Here is an 18,050-nt window from a genome sequence, read left to right as displayed (position 1 = left end):
TATCAGTCAATCACGTACGTATCTTTTATGTTATGGGATTACTACATTAATTTGACTTGGCGAATTACAAATATGCATACAGAAATCACACAGATCGATTGCTTCATGATATAAAGGTCAGAGAAAAAAATCGGACACAGCAAAGCATTCAGACTGAAGACAATTGCAGAATTTCTATTTAAAATGATGATGCATTTTGAAAAATTAATTTGTCCATGCTACTAGTCTTTTCTATGATTTCAAAAGGAAGTAGAAACAAGTAGGGCATAAAATTATGTAGGTTAGTTATAATGCAAAAAGTTCAAATATGGATTTGGAGAATGTGTCTGCCGAGCTTAAAAGAAAAACTTATTTAGATTTTGACCTGCTGGTTCGCAGGACTTTTGGTCTTCTGCAAGTCGGTATCCGGCAGTACAGGAACAAACCACCTTGTTATCAGCGCCCTTTTTACAAAACTGCTTGCATCTGCCATTCTTAATGCTGCATGTCGCATCTGAAAGAAAGCAGAATCAACAGCAATAGCATCATTTATTTTTTTTTTAAGATTTTTTTGATGTGGACCATTTTTAAAGTCTTTATTGAATTTGTTACAGTATTGCTTCTGTTTTATGTTTTGGTTTTTTGGCCACGAGACATGTGGCATCTTAGCTCCCTGACCAGGGATCGAACCCACACCCCCTGCATTGGAAGGGGAAGTCTTAACCAATGGACCGCCAGGGAAGTCCCAGCAATAGCATCATTTAACATGCATTTCTAAAAAGTACATGAAACTACTGACTCCTGTACAGGTCAGATATAAGCTGGGGGCATTCATGGAGAGAAGTGTGTGAACCTTGAGCTAAGAGTAGGGAAAAAAGATAAAATTCTTAATAAGGCATAAAAATGGTGGCAGCAATATATGTGATTTGGCATAAAACTGAAATTGTAGATATACTACTTTTTTTTTTTTTTTTTTTTTTAATACTACTTTCACAGAGTCATAGAGTGCAATGAAAAAAGCTGTTTATAGATATACTACTTTCACAAAGTCATAGAGTGCAATGAAAAAAGCTGTTTATTAGAGTATAACATATTCCGAAAAGTACCCAGAATTTTGGAATAAGTTTTCACAAGGTGACTGCGCTTGTTTAAACAGTAAACAGATCAGTACATAGGATGTTATCAATGCCCCAGAAGCTCTCCTAATTCCCCCTTCTGGTCACTATTTCCTCCTTCCCAAAGTTACCATTACCCTGACTTCTAACAGGGAATTAGTTTTGCCTGTTCATGAAGTTTATATAGGGAGAAGCTCCCAATATGTACTCCTCTGTGTCTTTCAGTTAACATTTTGTCTGTGAGCTTCATCCATGTTGTTTTGTATAGCTATAGTTCATCTGCATGCTGTGTAGTATATTCCATTGTATGAATATTACTACCTTCATTCATCCATTTTACTGTGGGTGAATATTTGAGTTGAGTTTCCAGTTTTTGGCACTTATGTATAATGCTGTAATGAACATTCTTGTACATATCTTTTGGTAACATATGCGTGCGTATTTACTGGATATATACTCATGAGTGCAATGATTGGACCATGTGTTCAGGTTTAGTAGATACTGCCAAGTAGTCCTCTAAGATACTTGTGCAAATTTGGATTCCCACCATCAGCGTATAAGAGTTCCAGTTACTGGATATATGTATTGCGGATATCTTCTCCCACTCTGTGACTTACCTTTTCACCCTAAATAGTATATTTTGCTGAATAGAAGTGCCTGGTTTTAATATAATCCAGTTTTTCAAAGCAAACTTGAAGCTGGCTGACGTGAGTATGTGTCAACACAAGAGAATGAAATAGGGTCCTTTAAGGGAGCTAAATGCCAGAAACACTATGTGTTGACAAATGATAAGCATTCTACTGGCTCATATTTTCTTTACTCTCCTATACAATCTCCCTTATTAATATAAAATATCTTTCTTTGTCTCTTATAATGCTTTTTGTTGGGATTCTATTTTATCTGATATTAAGATAGCTTTGCCAGTTTCTTTTTGTTAGCATTTGCCTGGCAAATGTTTTTACATCCTTTTATTTTAGCCTCCTGGTAGAGTTTTATTTTAGGTATCTCTTTTATCAACAGCATACAATTAGATTTTTAACTCCAGACTGAAAATTGTCATTAACCCCAATTCACATTAATTGTGATTCCTGATATATTTGGCTTGTTCCTGCCATCTTATTTTCCATTTTCTAATTTGCGTGCTTTCCCTTTGTTTCTCTGATGCGATCTCAATAACAGGAAGTAGCAGGGTTTAGGGCTTGCTGGCTGAGACCTGCTGAGTTAAGAGAAACAGGCTCTGCCCTTGGGCCTATTTCTGTCTCTAGAGCAGCATAGGAACACAGGCGTAGGCACCTTCCCCCTTGCCTACAGGCTCAACAGCAGTACAGCCTTCAAGAGAAATGCTCACTTGTCAGTGCAGTTAGAACATGGAGAGTTTGAACATGAGCGACTGTGTTAGCCACCTCTTTGTGCACCACCTTAGTCCCCACCAGCCTCACCCACGTCCGTCCCCAGCACCCTGGTGATCAGCTCTGCATGGACTTCCGCTGGCCTCGTCCAGGTGCAGCCTTGAATGGCCTGGGCTCAGATCTGTACTGTGTGCCTCTCGCCTCTTAGCTTGGCGTTCCCGGGTTGATGCTGAGGCCTGGGATGCCACGTGACCTCTAGGGGGCCCCAGCGTGTACAACCTGGTGATGCAGGGGAGTTAAAGCCCCACAGGCTGAAGTGTTGACCATCTGGAGAAGGATGCTGATGGACAGATTCTTTCACCTCTTCTCCCCTCCGAGGCTGACTCTCCTGAGGCCAGCTCACGTGGCTTCTTGGAAAACAGTCCCCGGAGATCAAACAATCAGTTGCAGATGAGGAGAGATGACTCCTTTTACTCTTGGTTCTCCTTTCCTCACTGCCTCACTCCCCCATCCCTTACTCTTGCCCCCCTAGAATTGCACACCCTAATAGATAAGCTTGTGTCACAGACTCTTTTTTCCTGGGGGATTCCAGGCTAACAGAGTGACTATATGGTTTTGGAGTATATTATGGAGTTTTGAGTGACAGATCTAAATTTTCTAATTACATTTTACATAGGTAGCATAGGCTAATGTAATGATTCGCTCATGTTCCTTACTGATACTTCAGGAAATAAGGGGAGGCAAATCAACTGTTACTAGGTGGACAGAGGAACCAGACTGAGCTTTAACCTTCGCTACCAATAATCCACTAAGTGCATGATCCAGAAAGGTGGCACTTGGTCCTTTTTAATTATTTATTTATTTTTTAAAGACCTTTCTCCTCACTATTGGTGATTACATCCCTGGCTCTTCTCATGTTACTAGCAATCATTTTGTTGCTACAAAGCAATACTAGAGTGTTCAGCCAAATCAAATACCACCTGCAGGGAGTGTTCAGTCAATATGAGATTGTGCTAAGTTCACAGAGGTGGGTGGTAGGTGCTGACTACTTTGGTCCAGGCCATGCACAACGGGAATGGGTAAAGTCAGGGTGCTTTTCCCGATTCTGATGCTGCGTCCTTGGCTAGGTAACTAGACCTCTCTGTCATTTTCCTCGTTCGTCATTGCTCTTTGCAGCCCAGTGTGTTGCCGCTGCTGCTGTCCTCTGGCTTGGTTTGCACACGCAGTGGGAAATATTGCTGTCCGACCAGCAGTCTTTTGACCTCAGGTAAAGAACTCGAGTCTGGAAAGAGAATAACAGCACGAGGAGTTCCAGTTGAGAGGTCTGTAGTCCTGGACCTCAGGGACAGTCACTGTGGGCCTCATTCATCAATAGTTTCTTGAGCACTCGGACGTCAGGCACTGTGTTGGGTGTGGGTTCTGCCTGGTCCTGGGGCTGATCTCAGTGCCTAGAATATCTGTGGAAGGACATGTCAAAGCATCTGTTCTTCTCCCTCCGTGTTAGCACAAATACCTCTTTCTAATTCCCCTCATGCCTACTACAGAAGTTACCGTGTTCTGCTTTATCTTACTCTGCCTTCATCTTCCCTGATATATTCATGGATGGGAAAACCAAAGCTTGGACAAAAGATGTTCTGTTTAACCAGTGTATCACAGAGTATGCTGTTATTCGGCTAAACTCAAGATATTTTCTTTTTTCTACTCCGCAGAAATACGCAGTAAATTAGTAGTGTCTGTGACGTGTTAGCAAAACGAAAAAAAAAAAAAAACTGTTTATATGCTTGTTTTTCTTTCCGTCCTCTGTTACTGTGGGGAAATGCCTCTTGTACTCTGTAGAAGGGACAGGAATGACCAAGTTCTTACAGACTTTGATTTATCTGAAAAGGACTCAGATGTGATGTGTAGCTGGGCACATACAGTGGTCTTTATTCCAGCCAAAGGGACACAGTAGCCAATTAATTGTTCTAACTCGAAGCGTGCCCTGAATATTTGCACCTCTCTCCCCTGGAGAGGAGCCTGATGAACAAGAGAAGAGGAAAACAACAAGGATTTAACAATGGAAATCTCCTTCCCTTTCTGAGACGGGGTGAGGCAAGGGACTTGGGGCCCAGATACTCCATGAACTGTGCTGTTTTTCTAGCAGCTTTTGAGATTAGTCCTTAGTTCAGTTTGAAGCAACAGCTTAAATGGGAGTTTGTATATGCTTTTGCTTTCCTCTAGTGTCTGAGATAAAGAGCTTTTTGAGAGAATTCCCACTTTGTTTCTGAACTAAGCAAGCTGGGAGGATTTTTCTAAACCTTGATCAGATGGGCTGGGGGAGCTCAAGACACCCTAGAGGCCAGGTGTAATGGTGGCTGCAGAGCCCTGACCAAACCAAAACGTGGGGAACCCGAGAGGCCTGAGATGGTGCCCGTTGTAGACCTAGCACTTTTGCTGTGTAGATTGTAGCCTCACACACGTAACAAAGCCTGTTATAGCAGTTTTGTGCTTATAGCTACATTCCTCAGGGCTCTTTGCCTCTTCTAAAGTGTCTATTTTTAAACTAAAGACATTTAGGAATATTTAATACTAAACACTGTTTTCAGTTATACTTTGCTACCACATGCCCTTCATTCTTAACGGAGACCAGTTGAGTCCTTCATTCCCTCAGCTCCAATAGTTATATTATTTAAGCTGATACTCCATCAGTTTCTGTAGGTTTCCATAATAGCAGGATGGGATTTATCTAGGTCAATCTGAACTTGAAATTATAACCTTTCAGATGAAAGTAGCACTTCAGAGGTGTTGAGCTAATGAACACACCCATAGGAAAGGGAACCCAGACATCGGTTTGTCCCCATGCTGGGAAGCCTGCAGGAGTGGGAGTCCAAGCCTGGGGTACAGTTCATCCACCTGCATCTCCTTTTTTCTTTTTTTTTTTTTTTTAATGTTTTTGCCCTGCCACCTTTTCTTTTTCCTATCTTCTATTCCTTTTTATCTTTTGGATCTCAAAGGAAGATGATCAATGGATTTCTCTTTAGCACTGAAAGGATTTCTGAACAGCATTAGAGATGACTTTTTCCCTTCTCAATAGGACAAGTGCAGCTGCTGCGTTTCATTTTGTTTTATGCCCTTTTCATCTGTGTGTCAGGTGGGTTGCCATAACGCCTTAATAGAGTCTTGCTAATTTTCTACTCTTTGCCCTTAGTCATGTAGCCTGTGGTGTTAAATTCTTTTCCTAGAACTGCATCTCTATTCTTCTGGAGTTTCAGAGGAGAAAGAGAATCCGTCATTAGCACTGTATGCTTTTCACAATCACGATACCAGTAATCCTGCATCCAGAGGTAATAAACAAGTAGGTAAAGGACTTTGGGGTTTGCTGTTCCAATTGCCAAAATCTCAGAACAAAAAAATTCTAGGATATGCAAAGAAAAGATGCACAGTGATCCTAGATTTTCTATGTAACTCTTTCAGCTTTATCAGTATAGTCAAATTCAGGAATGAGTTTTGATTTTTGTCAACAAATTTCATATGTGAAGTGGTTCGTATGCGTGGAGAAGTGCCGAGTATATGGGAGAATTGGCCTTCCCATACCCCATTTCTTTACTTAGTTGACTTCCACTGCTTTTGTTGATAGCAATTTAGTCATGAGTTCTAACAATTTTATGGGTCAGTTTTCTTTGTGTTTTGTGGGTAGCAGTTAGAAGAATGGGTTTTGGTCAAACCAACTGAAGTTCAAATCCTGGCTCAACTGTTTACTGCTTCTGTGATTTTTGAGCTGTTTGAGCTGCACTTTTCTCACTTGCGTAGAATGGAGATGATAACGGTGCTGACTGCATGTGGTTGTACTGAGGGTGAATATGCTAGTGGAACATCGTTACCACTTCCTACTAGCTACCAAATCTTACTATTGTTCTTCATCTAGTTTCTTGAGTGCATCCTGGAAACTATGACTGCAGATAAAATGAATGTTTATAAGCTTTGAAAGTATGTTTTATACAATGGAATATTATTCAGCCTTCAGAAAGAAGGAAATTCTGTCATAATCAACAACATGGATGAGCCTAGAGGACATTATGGTAACTGAAACAAGCCAGTCGTAGAAGGACAAATACTGCATGATTCCACTTATATGAGGTGTCTAAAAATAGTCCAACACATAGAAGCAGAGAATACAATGGTGCTTGCCAGGGGCTGGGAGGAGGGGAAAATGGGGAGTTGTTGTTTAGCAGGTATCAAGTTTCAGTTATGCAAGAGAAATAAGGTCTAGATGTCTGCTGTACAGCATAGAGCCTAGAGTTAGCAGTACTGTATCATACACTTCAAAATTTGTTGAGTGTAGATCTCATGTAAATGGTTCTTTACCATAATTTAAGAGAAAATTATGATACATACACATTCCATTTTCCAGTTGCATCTGGTTTCAAAGGGAAATTTTGAACCACGAGTAATCCAAAGGTAGTTACTTACCTAATTCACAGTTCTTTCCTTCAAATCCAACTTGACACCAACATTCATAGGAATTAATGTCATCCTTGCACAGGCCGCCATTTAAACATGGATTGGACTCACACTGATCTCCATCTTTGAGATAGATTAAGAAATTGAATTAGCAGATCCATTGCTTAGAATGCTTAGTCTTCCCTGCACAGATTCATGGAGAGGGGAGCCTGATTTTAGGGTCAGAGCAAGACTGCTGACCTGGAAACCAGCTGCTTATGGGATGCCCCTGTCTTCCTAAGTTTCTAAAAACAAGTAAAGGTTCTTAGGCTACCATTGTCCTAGGAAATGGCCCTGAGGAAGGCATGTACATTGTTTATGTAACTGAAGGGAGGAGGAAGAGGGAAAAGAACGTCTGAGTATAGAGATGTATTCTGTCAGCAGAGTGTGAGAAGAATTTTCAATCCTTCCTTATCGAATGATGATGGAGTTAATTCTAAATCAAATCACATTGCTTCAGCAATCATCTGTGTGTTGCACAAGGCTTGCTCTGTCACAGGTCTTGTAGAGCAAGCTGAGCTAGGTAACAGATGGCGACTCCACCCAGGGACCTGGCAGCCTAGGCATGGCGCACGTGCATCCACGTCCTCATCTTATCACTTCACTTTTAAGCAGAGTATGCAGTGATGGTTCCAAACAGTACAAAATATGCTTTACTCCTGAAAGATATTCTACTGTCTGTGATTAGGTCCCAAATGGTTTGGTAAAGTGAGAAACGACTTTCAATACAAAGAATTAAAAAAGAAAAAGTTCTGAAAATGTGCTTTATTTATATATAGATTGGCTATGTTTCCTTCCTACCTTTCCTGAAGTTTCTACATTTGCAGAGTTCTGGAGAGCCTTTGAAGATACTGGTCATCAGAAAACAGGAGGAAGGAATAGGTAAAGAGGGGAAGGGTCAGGATGTGGAGGGAGCCTTTAAGTGTGGTTTCTTAGAGCTCTGCCTCCATCCGCGCTTCTAAGGAAGCTTCAGGAGAAAGGGATGCATAGAACCAGAAGGGAGGCTGGTGTGCACTGTGAGCTGAGAGGGAGCCCTGAAGAAAACTGGGCGCGAGATCAGCAAGGCTTAATGTCTGAGTAACAAAAGAGTAAGTGATAAAGATGATGTAAGAGTAAAACAGTGAGCGAAAGGGGGCAATTTAAGAGAAATTTCTATTGGTCGTTCATATTTTAGAGCCGAGCTCTGTGACATCTAGTGTGTGGACCCTTGCCTGCTCTAGGGACAGCAGTAGAGTGTCTGTCGTGCTCGCTGTCAGTAGCATGTTTCCAGGTCCCACTGGCTGGGGGTTAATACCCCTTTTTAGGAATAGTCCCTCTCTGGAAAACTGCTTGTTGTAAAAATTAGACCTTGTCCCCTCTGCCCCTTGATCCAATGTGCTTTTGCACAGATACTTCAATTTGTTCCAATTCTATGAAAACAAAATACGTTATCTCTGGTTTATTATTATTGATGTTCAGAACTGGTCTAAAATAACGAGCCACATTTGCACTTTATATTACAGACCAACGGAGCTGAATTATTTAGGATGTTTCACTGAAAGGCTCTGGGCTTGCAGCCAGCTACACAGCAACTCATTTGCTGAGACATATCTTTAAAATGAGTGTCATTTCTTCCGCATTTAGTCCTCCTTTGGGTGCTTGTCTGTATGTACTTCGGGCTGAAGCAAAGCCACAGACTGTAGGGGTCAAAGACAACAAGGGGCAAGACCTTGCCAAGTGAGAGCTTCCTGTTTAAGCCTACTAGGTGGTGGTTTAATGAATAACTGCATTTAGATTTGAAGGCCGGGAGGGGTAGTAGAGAAAGTGGGGATTGGGCAGTGGAGAATTTGGCTCCGTGACTCCCTAGCTGGGTGACCTTTGACAAGTCATTTAACCTCCCTAAACCTCAGTTTCTTCTTCTGTAAAACGAGGTTCATAGTGCTTTGCTCACAGGGTTGGTGTGAGGATTAAAGGTGACAGGCACTCTGTAAAGGGCTGGGCAGATGCTGGTTAATGGGGTTGGGCGATGTTTCCTCTTCACCAGGCTCCTTACTTGGTGAGATGATGGAAGAGAGTAGGGCAGGGGTGAGGGGCCTGCGTCCCTACTGTGTGAGAAAGCCCATACAGGGAGAAACAGCATAGGCTATTTTGTGGGGGTTGGGAATCTCGACTGCAAAGTGAAAAGAAGCCGTAGAGTTGGGTTTTCTTTTTCTCTTTTCTTGTTTTTGTTTTATTTTTAGCAGACAAAGCAGTAGTGACAGTGTAAAAAATTAATAAACAGAAACCTCAGTTAAATAGAGTCAAGAGGGACTTCCCTGGTGGCGCAGTGGTTAAGAATCCGCCTGCCAGTGCAAGGGACACGGGTTCGAGCCCTGGTCTGGGAAGGTCCCACATGCCACGGAGCAACTAAGCCCGTGAGCCACAACTACTGAGCCTGCGCTCTAGAGCCCACGAGCCACAAGTACTGAGCCCGTGTGCCACAGCTACTGAAGCCCTCGCGCCTAGAGCCCGTGCTCCACAACAAGAGAAGCCACCGCAGTGAGAAGCCCGCGCACCATGAGGAAGAGTAGCCCCCGCTCGCTGCAACTAGAGAAAGCCCACACGCAGCAACGAAAACCCAACGCAGCCAATAAATAAATAAATTTATAAAATAAAAAAAATAGAGTCAAGAGACTGGAAGGCAGAGCTCTCATATGAAAAGCCAGGAACTGTTTGTTTACTGTAGCCCTCCTCACTTCCTTTTCCCCTCTCTAAAGGAGTTGTCTGCCCCCTGCCATGCAGGGACTTGCACCTGGCTCATGGTGGTTGTAGACCCTGAACTGCAATTCTCTGCTGATCCTGAATAAACCCATCTTTGCTGGAGTCTGTTTGTTTCAGGTCAACGGCAGAATCATGCCCTTGATGTTTTCCAGGTATCTTTACCTGAGTTACAGTAAACAACACAGCCTGTGACCTAGAAGGCAGGGAGCCAACTTCAAAATATGGTGTTTAAGAGGTACTGATGAACCCCTACTCACAGGTGGGAGGCCAACTGGGTGGGGGGTGGGCAATGAAGGGACCATGAGAGTTTAAATGCAGCCAGGAATATTTTGGGAGGAAAGGTAGAAATTGATTTGCTTTAAAATACAAGATTCAAAGTTTTAAATAGATTAGAAATAGAGAATAAAAAGACTTGTTTGGACTAACTGTAGGGCAGTGCCTTAGTAGAGAGTTGGCTTGGTAGCATTCATTACTAAGAATGAGGAAAGGCAGATAAAGCAAATGTAACGGAATGGACCTCTTCTTCCCTTATGATTTAAAAACAAAGTGGAGAAATTATGAGTTACAAGAGTATGAATAAGTCCATTAGTGTCTACAGAATAGAATCTGGGAAAATAGAACTGATGGAATTCAGTGAATTTGCTGTCCAGGTTAGTTTCTGTCCATGCAAATGGTCTTAGGTAAATCAAGCTGGGAAAGTTACACTGCCTCAAAATCCTGCTGCTGGATTTTAAATTAGTTTTAAAACTTACTTGTCATTAAAGTTTTGACTTTTCCTCCTTTTGGTCAATTCATTCAACAAATATTTACTCAGTGCTTCTGTACCAGATACTGTTCAAGGTACTAGGACTACATCAATAAACAAAACAGTTGAATACCCCTGCCAACATGAAGCTTGCATTCTAGTGAGGTGGGAGACATAAATAGTATATGTAAGACCATTTTATGATACCTCCGTGGTGAAAATTGCTGTGAAAAATAATAGAGCAGGATACGATGTCTAAAGTGATGGGGTTATGGGGGGCAGGTTGAAGTATTAATAGATGATCAAGGCAGGCTTCATTGAGAGGGTGACATTTGGGTAAAGACCTGACGGAGGTGAGTGAGTGAGCCTAGGGGAACCTGGCAGAAGACCGTTCCACATTAAAGGAACAATCAGATCTAAGACTTTAAAATGGAAGCATTCCTAGAGCATGCAAGGAGCAGCAGCAAGGCCAGGATGGCCGGGGTCCCGAGTGTGAGGAGGAGAGGAGGTCAGAGGGGCAGCAGGAAGGGAGGGGCTGGGCAAGCAGGAGGGCCTTGTAGGCCGCCAGAAGGAGGAGGACTTTTAAGTAGTATACATTTAAGTCAATCAGCATTCTCTGATTCTCTACTGAGGATTGCAAACTCTCATTCAGTCCCAGATGCAATTCTCTTTGGTCTCTCCCTTCCAGATTCCTGGGGTGGAACGATGTTCCTTTTGAAGCCCTAGGAAGGAGTAAGCGTATCTGCCAACGGATATCTCCCACGCTGGCATAAACCTGGAGTCTCCTCTCACCATTCAATTTTGGGTAGAAAAAGTTGGACTTATTTTTCTGAGCCCTTTTGACAGAGTTTAATATATTATATGTTTATACAGAAGAAAAAAATACATAATTCTCAAATGTTTCGTATACTAGTTAGAGGATAAAATGAATTGCTTACCAACATATTGCTTCCAAAATTCAGTCTATAACGAAAAAGAAGACAAGTTAATGGTACTATTTAAAATGTTTTTGATTTGATTCCTTCTCTATTATAACATTTATAAAACACGTGTATGTATAGATATTTTAAAATTCCAAAGAGAAGTATGGTTCCCCCGCCCCTTTTCTTTTTAAAGGTTTTCTGTTCTTTGCTCTGCATCTGAAGGATGTTATGTGGAAATACTCACAGTTTTCTCAGTGTTTTCAAAAACTTCTCGTGCTTCTTCAAAACTACACTTTTCTTCTATACATTCTCTCTCAAGGTTCCCTCGAACAAACTCTTCCAATTTACCTGAATTATACCTCTTTGGCCGGTTCAGAATTTTGGTGGCATTTTCACGATCAAGAAAAACTGAAATTTAAAAGAAAAAGAAAACATCATGAAAATTAAATACATCTCTTAAGAAAGGATTTCTTTTTAATCCAAGTAATCCCAAAGCCAATTTATCTTTGGGGCATGGAGCCAAAATCTATGATGTTCTCATGGTACTGTATACACATGGAGATTTAGGAATTAAAATTCAATTTTACCCTTAGTCAAAAGAACTCTGGTAATAAAAGGTCAGATTTTCAATCATATTTGAATTCACTCTGGATGAAAAAGAAATTTCTCAGATAAGCAGTTAACTTCACACTTTGTCATCATTTGAAAATAACTAATTGCAGATCCTTGCAAGGTGATCCATCACGCTGGCGGGGCTGTGTTTACAGGACGCAGTTGCCCAAATGACTTTGTAACACATTTTCCTTGGAAGAGCAGAAGCCTAAATGCAACCTTGCTGTCTCTCACTAGATAGTAAAGAAAAACCACTGCATTCATGTTTTTTTTACCTTCAGACTCACAGCACCTTAAGTTGGCACGTGTTCTAGGAATTCCAGTGACATAAGTCTTTCTCTGGGATTCAGGATGTGGTTTATTTTAGCTCTGTCTAGCCTGTTAGGAACGCACTCCTGAACTCTGGAGGATTGAGGTCTCTAACCTAATTCTCCACCCCAGCCCCTCCCCGCCACTCTCCAATCTCAGTCTCTTTCTGTTTCACTCTCTGTCTCTGTGTGTGTTTCTCTCTAGATAGAGAGATACAGATGTAGTATCTATATCTATAACTAATAACAGGAACTCAAGAAGTTGCCTGGAGTTATTCCTTTCTTCTAGAGACTGTCTGATATCATCTCAACAGGACCAGGTGTTTATAACATGAACTTTCCAGGGCATTTTGGGACTGTTTTCTCATTAGCGCCAAAAAAAAAAAAAAAAAAAAAAAAAAAAAGGAAAGGAAAAGAAACAAACCGAAGTTCCTTATTTCCATTGCAGCTGTTCGCTTTATGGAGCCTTCTAGTCCCTTGACAGCCTCTCGCTTTTCTCTTGCTCTTCAAGTCCCCTTGGGCTTTACTTTTTCCCTGAATTTAGCTTAGACTTTTTCTCTTCAACTCTTCCCTTGCCAACTTTCTCAGTTCCCTTCACCCCTTCTTCAGTGCTGCAATACCCCGCAATCCCAGCCACTAGGTCAGTGCCGTCAGCTGCCTCTTCCTTCCCTTCCCAGGCAGCCAGGCGCCCTGGGAGAAAGCCACAAGCTGCAAATGGGTGCCATGGCATATCGACGCCTCCCAGCCTCCACCAGGCCCTCCTCTCTGCTTGCCAGTTCATGTGCTTGGCCCTGGGCGCTCCTACAGTAGCATCTGTGTCTGTATCCATTTACAGTGCGGTCTAGTGGAAAAATAGGGGTTGGAGTCAGAGCAGACACACCTGGATTTGAATCACATGTCTACCAGCTATTGGCAGTGAGACCTCAGGCAAGTCACATAATCTCTGCAGCTTAACTTTGTCAAGTGTAAATGGGTATAACAGTAGTATCATCAGACTGTCTACCTCCCAGCGTTGCTGACAGGATCAGTGAGATAATGTGTACAGGCTGGTGTATGTTGGTTTTCTCTCTTCCTTTCTACTCCTCTGTCTGGTCTGCCTTCCTAATTTTCTCCATCCCCTTTTTATTTAATGCACTTTTCTCTGGCTCTTTCTCTTCTTTACCGCCATCCATATAATGAAATGACTACCGTCAGGAAGGGTAATTTTGAGCTTCTGTATTTCCTGCCTGCTCTGAAACATTTCTAATTGTTGATCTTTCCCTTTTCAGGGTGCTCTTTTCATGAACTCACTCTCTCCTGGTTCTCCTCTTCGCTCTGATTCTTGTTATTCATCCACCACTTGCATCCATTCATTCCCCTTCTTCTGTTTGCCCCTTATATTTTCAGAGTTCTCCCAGGCTCCAGCCTCCAGCCTCAGCCTTGTCCGTCTTCACTCCATACATCCTTGCTAGGGCCGGGGCTGGGGCGAGGTAAACAAGGCCCCTAGGGCACAGAATCTAAGGAGTCACTCTCTCTCAGTGTGTGCAAGTATGTTTATGCCCTGTGTGCCCTGCTTGCCTCACCCTAGTCCAGCCCTGACTCAACACAATTTTCTGAGCACTCACTACTGCCAGGCACTGTACTAGGTGCCACAAGATCCATGCTCACTCCCTGGATCCTCACACACGTGGTTGTAACTACTGTCTATACGACAGTGAGTTCTGAATATCCATCTCTAGTCAGATATATCTTCGGAATTCCGGATTGTCTTTCCAACTTTGTAACTGTCCATCGTCATGTGGCTGATAAGAGCTGATGTTTATTTAATGCTTCTGATGTGCTGGACAATGTGCTTGGTGCTTTGCATCCATTATTTCATTCCCTTCGCACGGCAGTCCCATGAGAGAGGTGCTGTCGTCTCATTTTCGTAAATCAGAAAAACGGAGGTTCAGAGAGGTTAAGTGATTTGCCCCAAGTGATATATTAAAGTGTCAGAGCCAGAATTTAGACATTGGCAGTCAGACCCCACAGTCCGTGCTCTTAGGCACTGTGCTATATCCTAAGTGCTCAAGACATGGTCTTTCCACTTCCTCTAAACCCGTTCCCCTTCCATACCCACGTGGTTAAGTCATATCATTTCCACTTCCTCAGTGTCACTTGCGTTCCATTCCCTCTTCTCTGTCTGTACAGCTAATGTCCAGGTTCAGGCCCTCGTGCCTTCCCTGGATGATTACAGTAGCCTCAAGACTGGTCTGCCCTTGTCTGGCCACCCCTTCCTCACACAGTTCATGAGAATGTTGCCAGGCCGAGCAGCCTGAGCCAGCCACCAGTGGTATTCATGTTTACACTTCTGATGCCTCCGCATTGCATTCTGTTGTCCAGACTCCTTAATGTAGGGCCTTCCTTATCTGATGACCTGACCCTGCCTCACCTGTCATATTCAATATTGAAAGCATACTTAGTTCCTGAAAGACCTCACGTTCTTTGTGGATCTGGATCTCTGCACGTGAGTGATCCTCTCTGCATAGGGTGACCTAGATCAGTCATTTAAGGAGAGTGAACCTACTTATTTTTTAAGACCCAGCTCAAAATATTGTCTCTCTGTCGGTGTCTCCCCAGTTAATGTGTTCCTTTCTCTGTGCCCCTTTAGCACCTGGTATACATCTCCTCATGTTATATTGAAATCTCTCAGCTGACCTCATGGTGCTTTAGGTCAAAGAGGGAATCTGGTTTATCCCCAAGCCCCTAGTACCTTGCCACAGTACCTGGCGCCGTAGTACTCACCTAGTTTTGTAAGGTTTTGTAAAGCGTGTGGACTGAAGCTGTCTTTCATTTATTTCATTCATTCATTCTAAATGAAAGACAGGTTGGGTCCATATGCTTTACAAAACTGAATTGGTTTTACGGAACACATCTGATTTCAAAATTCTAAATTGATGCAATAATATCTAAGGGCAGCAGCCATGAAAATGCAACATCTCAGAAAATCATTCATAGAAACTGCTTTTAGAAGCCAGTGGCGGTTCAACAGCAGAGGAGAGCACTGCATCAACACTGTCCCTGCTTAGGGAAGGCCCCTTGGCGCTCCGCTCAAGGACCTATTATCTCTGACTAAGGTGACTCCGGAATCACACTGCCTTTCTCCTCACCATTGTCTGAGGGTCATATATTTAACCTCCCTTCGGGCTTATCTCTTCTAGTCATTATCTCCCAAGCTCTGAAATCCTAGTCCTTCTTTTTTTCTCTGAATCTATCCTCTTTCCTACATCTGAGGTCTTCAGGGGGTCAGCAGTCCTCTTAAAACCTCCATCATCTCAGCACTTATCCTGAAGGAAGGGTTTGGATCCTTTGTCCTCCTAGATTTCACACTGATGAGATGTGTGTAAAGACTTAGCATTCTGTCCCACTTTGTGAGTGTTCGTGCTGAATTTCTTTATTGCTTGACTCTAGCCAGTTTGCTGGTTTGATTTAACCTCTGCATTCTTGTACCATTATTTCTGCATTTCAGTGTGACATCATGTCTGGAGTGGGAACCACGGGCCAGTCTGCTTTCTGGGGATGCTTGGGGTTGGCACCCCTGATCCTTGCACTGTCAACTACTAGATTTGATTGTAATAGGTTGACAAGTAAGTGTGATAAATGCTTCCTGTGAGAACATGCCGTTTGTCTAAATGGGGTAATTTCTTCCCTATGTGCCTGCCTTTGGGGAATGCATAAAGTCAGTAAAGTTGTGAAAAAAAAACCAAGTGATGTAAATTGCTTTAACTAAGTTCCTACTCGACATCAATTCTTGGACTTGCTTTGCTGTCCTAAGAACTCAAGTGAGTATTGAGTTTCTGCCTGTATTAACTCCGAGATGTTTAGAATCAGACAAAATAATTTCTTCCTCACCCATGGAAAACTTCAGTGATAAATAACAACTTACTAATGAAAAGTTTGTATTTTAACTAAAACTTTCAATTGAAGGTATATAATTTTATAGACTAAAAATTAGAGGCATGACTCATTAAATAGTTCTAAAATTTTGAATCACATCATGTCTTAAAATCAAACTTTTTGTGTAAATAAAACCATTGTTTTTGCTTTAATGTTTCCCATTTTGATTTCAAAATAATGAGTTAAAAACCCACAAAATGACAGTTAATTTTTTCTCCACATTCAGCTGTTTCCTTGTTAAAACATTTCCCCCTTTTAATTTTTTTTTTAACCAAGGAGATGACTTTTCTAAGGAATTACATTGTCAAATCGTAAGCCCAACAGTGTCCATTAAAAAATGTACTATAAACATTGTAAATCTATTTAGTTTTAAAAATGAGGAAGAACCAGTACCAGAGAACTAGTACTCACCAACCCACATGCTAACTAGTAGAATCTTAAACATTGTGGTCAAATCCTGTAATCATTATTTAATGAAGAAGACAGCCCCAGACGTTTCTATATCTAAAAGCCAAGCACATTGAATGTATCTTTATAAAGGAAACAAACCTGTACATTCAGCACTGAGTAGATATCCTAAAAGGCAGATGGTGACGAGGCCCGGTGATTCTGCCATGATCATGTTCAGGCACCGCATAACCTTTGCTAGTAGATTGTGCAAGTAGCAAGGTTGACAATTGTTCCAAAGTACAAGCTGAGCTGTATTTACTTCTGGGAAACAATGTCCATCTCCCTCAGTGGGTCTTTGGGCTGTTTCCGATGTCCTCTTGGGTTAAATGAAGAGAGGAGGCAGTGGCCATTGTTAAGCTTCACCTCTGATTCCATGGGCTTCTGTCACTGTGGCTGATCTGAGGCTGAAGCAGGAAGTGACCCATCATTAGAATAGGGGGAGGTATAATGGCTGCAGTTGCTGTGGCAGCAAAATTCATCATAGGATCCATCTTATCCTTGTCAGGGAGCATTAATGTCATATAGTTGAAAGGTAAAGAGATGGAAAGAATGAAGTCATTTTGTCACCCACCTTAAAACATCTCCACTGCTGATATCTCTTGAGTCACCTGGTGGATCCTTTATGTTCCTCCTCATAACAAGGAGCTTATAAACTTTGTTGTGCTGTGTACCCATATGGTGAAACATATGGGCCCTGTCTCAGAACACATGTATGTATGAGTGTATGTATATGCATATATACTTATGTATAGAAAATAAATGTTATAAATATTATTATGTAATAGTTCATATTGATATACCACTTCACATGTAATATAAAAACTCATAATAGTATACCAACATTTACCTACCATTCTTTGTGCTGTTGTTGTGATACATTTTATTTCTAAATTAAAAAAAATTTTTTTATTGGAGTATGATTGCTTTACAGTGTTGTGTTAGTTTCTGCTGTACAATGAAGTGAATCAGCTATATGTATACCTATATCCCCTCCCTCTTGGACCTCCTCCTCCCATCCCACCCATCTAGGTTGTCACAGAGCACCGAGCTGAGCTTCCTGTGCTTTATAGCATATTCCCACTAGCTATCTGTTTTATGCATGGTAGTGTGTATATGTCCATCCTGATCTGCCAGTAAACCCTATATTACCTTATTCTGCCTCAAGCAATCAACAGTCTTTCAAAGAAATTTAAAAATGAGGAAAGATATTTTATATTTAGTCACATATTCTTCATTTCTTTGTGTAGACCCAAATTTCAATCTGTTACAGTTTTTCATCATTGTGAAGAATTTTCTTTAATAATTTTGATAGCGTAGGTCATCTTTTGATGAATTTTCTCAACTTTTGTTTATTTGAAAATGTCTCCATTTTACGTTCATTTAAAAAAAGTAATTTGGCTGTATGTACAATTCTAGGTTGACTTTTTTTTTTTTTC

General features: G+C 41.6%; 1 protein-coding gene across 1 annotated transcript in view; it reads right to left on the bottom strand.

The window, feature by feature from the left end:
• F9 (coagulation factor IX) overlaps positions 1-16,820 on the bottom strand; it is a 28,875-nt gene extending 12,055 nt beyond the window's left edge. Inside the window, exons 1-5 of the mRNA XM_036840852.1 lie at positions 16,714-16,820; positions 11,574-11,737; positions 11,345-11,369; positions 6,893-7,006; positions 365-493 (exon numbers count right to left, since the gene is read on the bottom strand). Coding sequence (XP_036696747.1) covers positions 365-493; positions 6,893-7,006; positions 11,345-11,369; positions 11,574-11,737; positions 16,714-16,801 — 520 coding nt within the window. The 5' untranslated portion in view covers positions 16,802-16,820. The remainder of the gene's footprint in view (positions 1-364; positions 494-6,892; positions 7,007-11,344; positions 11,370-11,573; positions 11,738-16,713) is intronic.
• Between the last annotated feature and the right edge of the window lie 1,230 nt (positions 16,821-18,050).

Source organism: Balaenoptera musculus, chromosome X (assembly GCF_009873245.2).
Source record: "Balaenoptera musculus isolate JJ_BM4_2016_0621 chromosome X, mBalMus1.pri.v3, whole genome shotgun sequence".
Classification (NCBI taxonomy): domain Eukaryota; kingdom Metazoa; phylum Chordata; class Mammalia; order Artiodactyla; family Balaenopteridae; genus Balaenoptera; species Balaenoptera musculus.
Note: the sequence above shows the minus strand (reverse complement) of the source record. Positions and strands in the feature narration are given on the sequence as shown.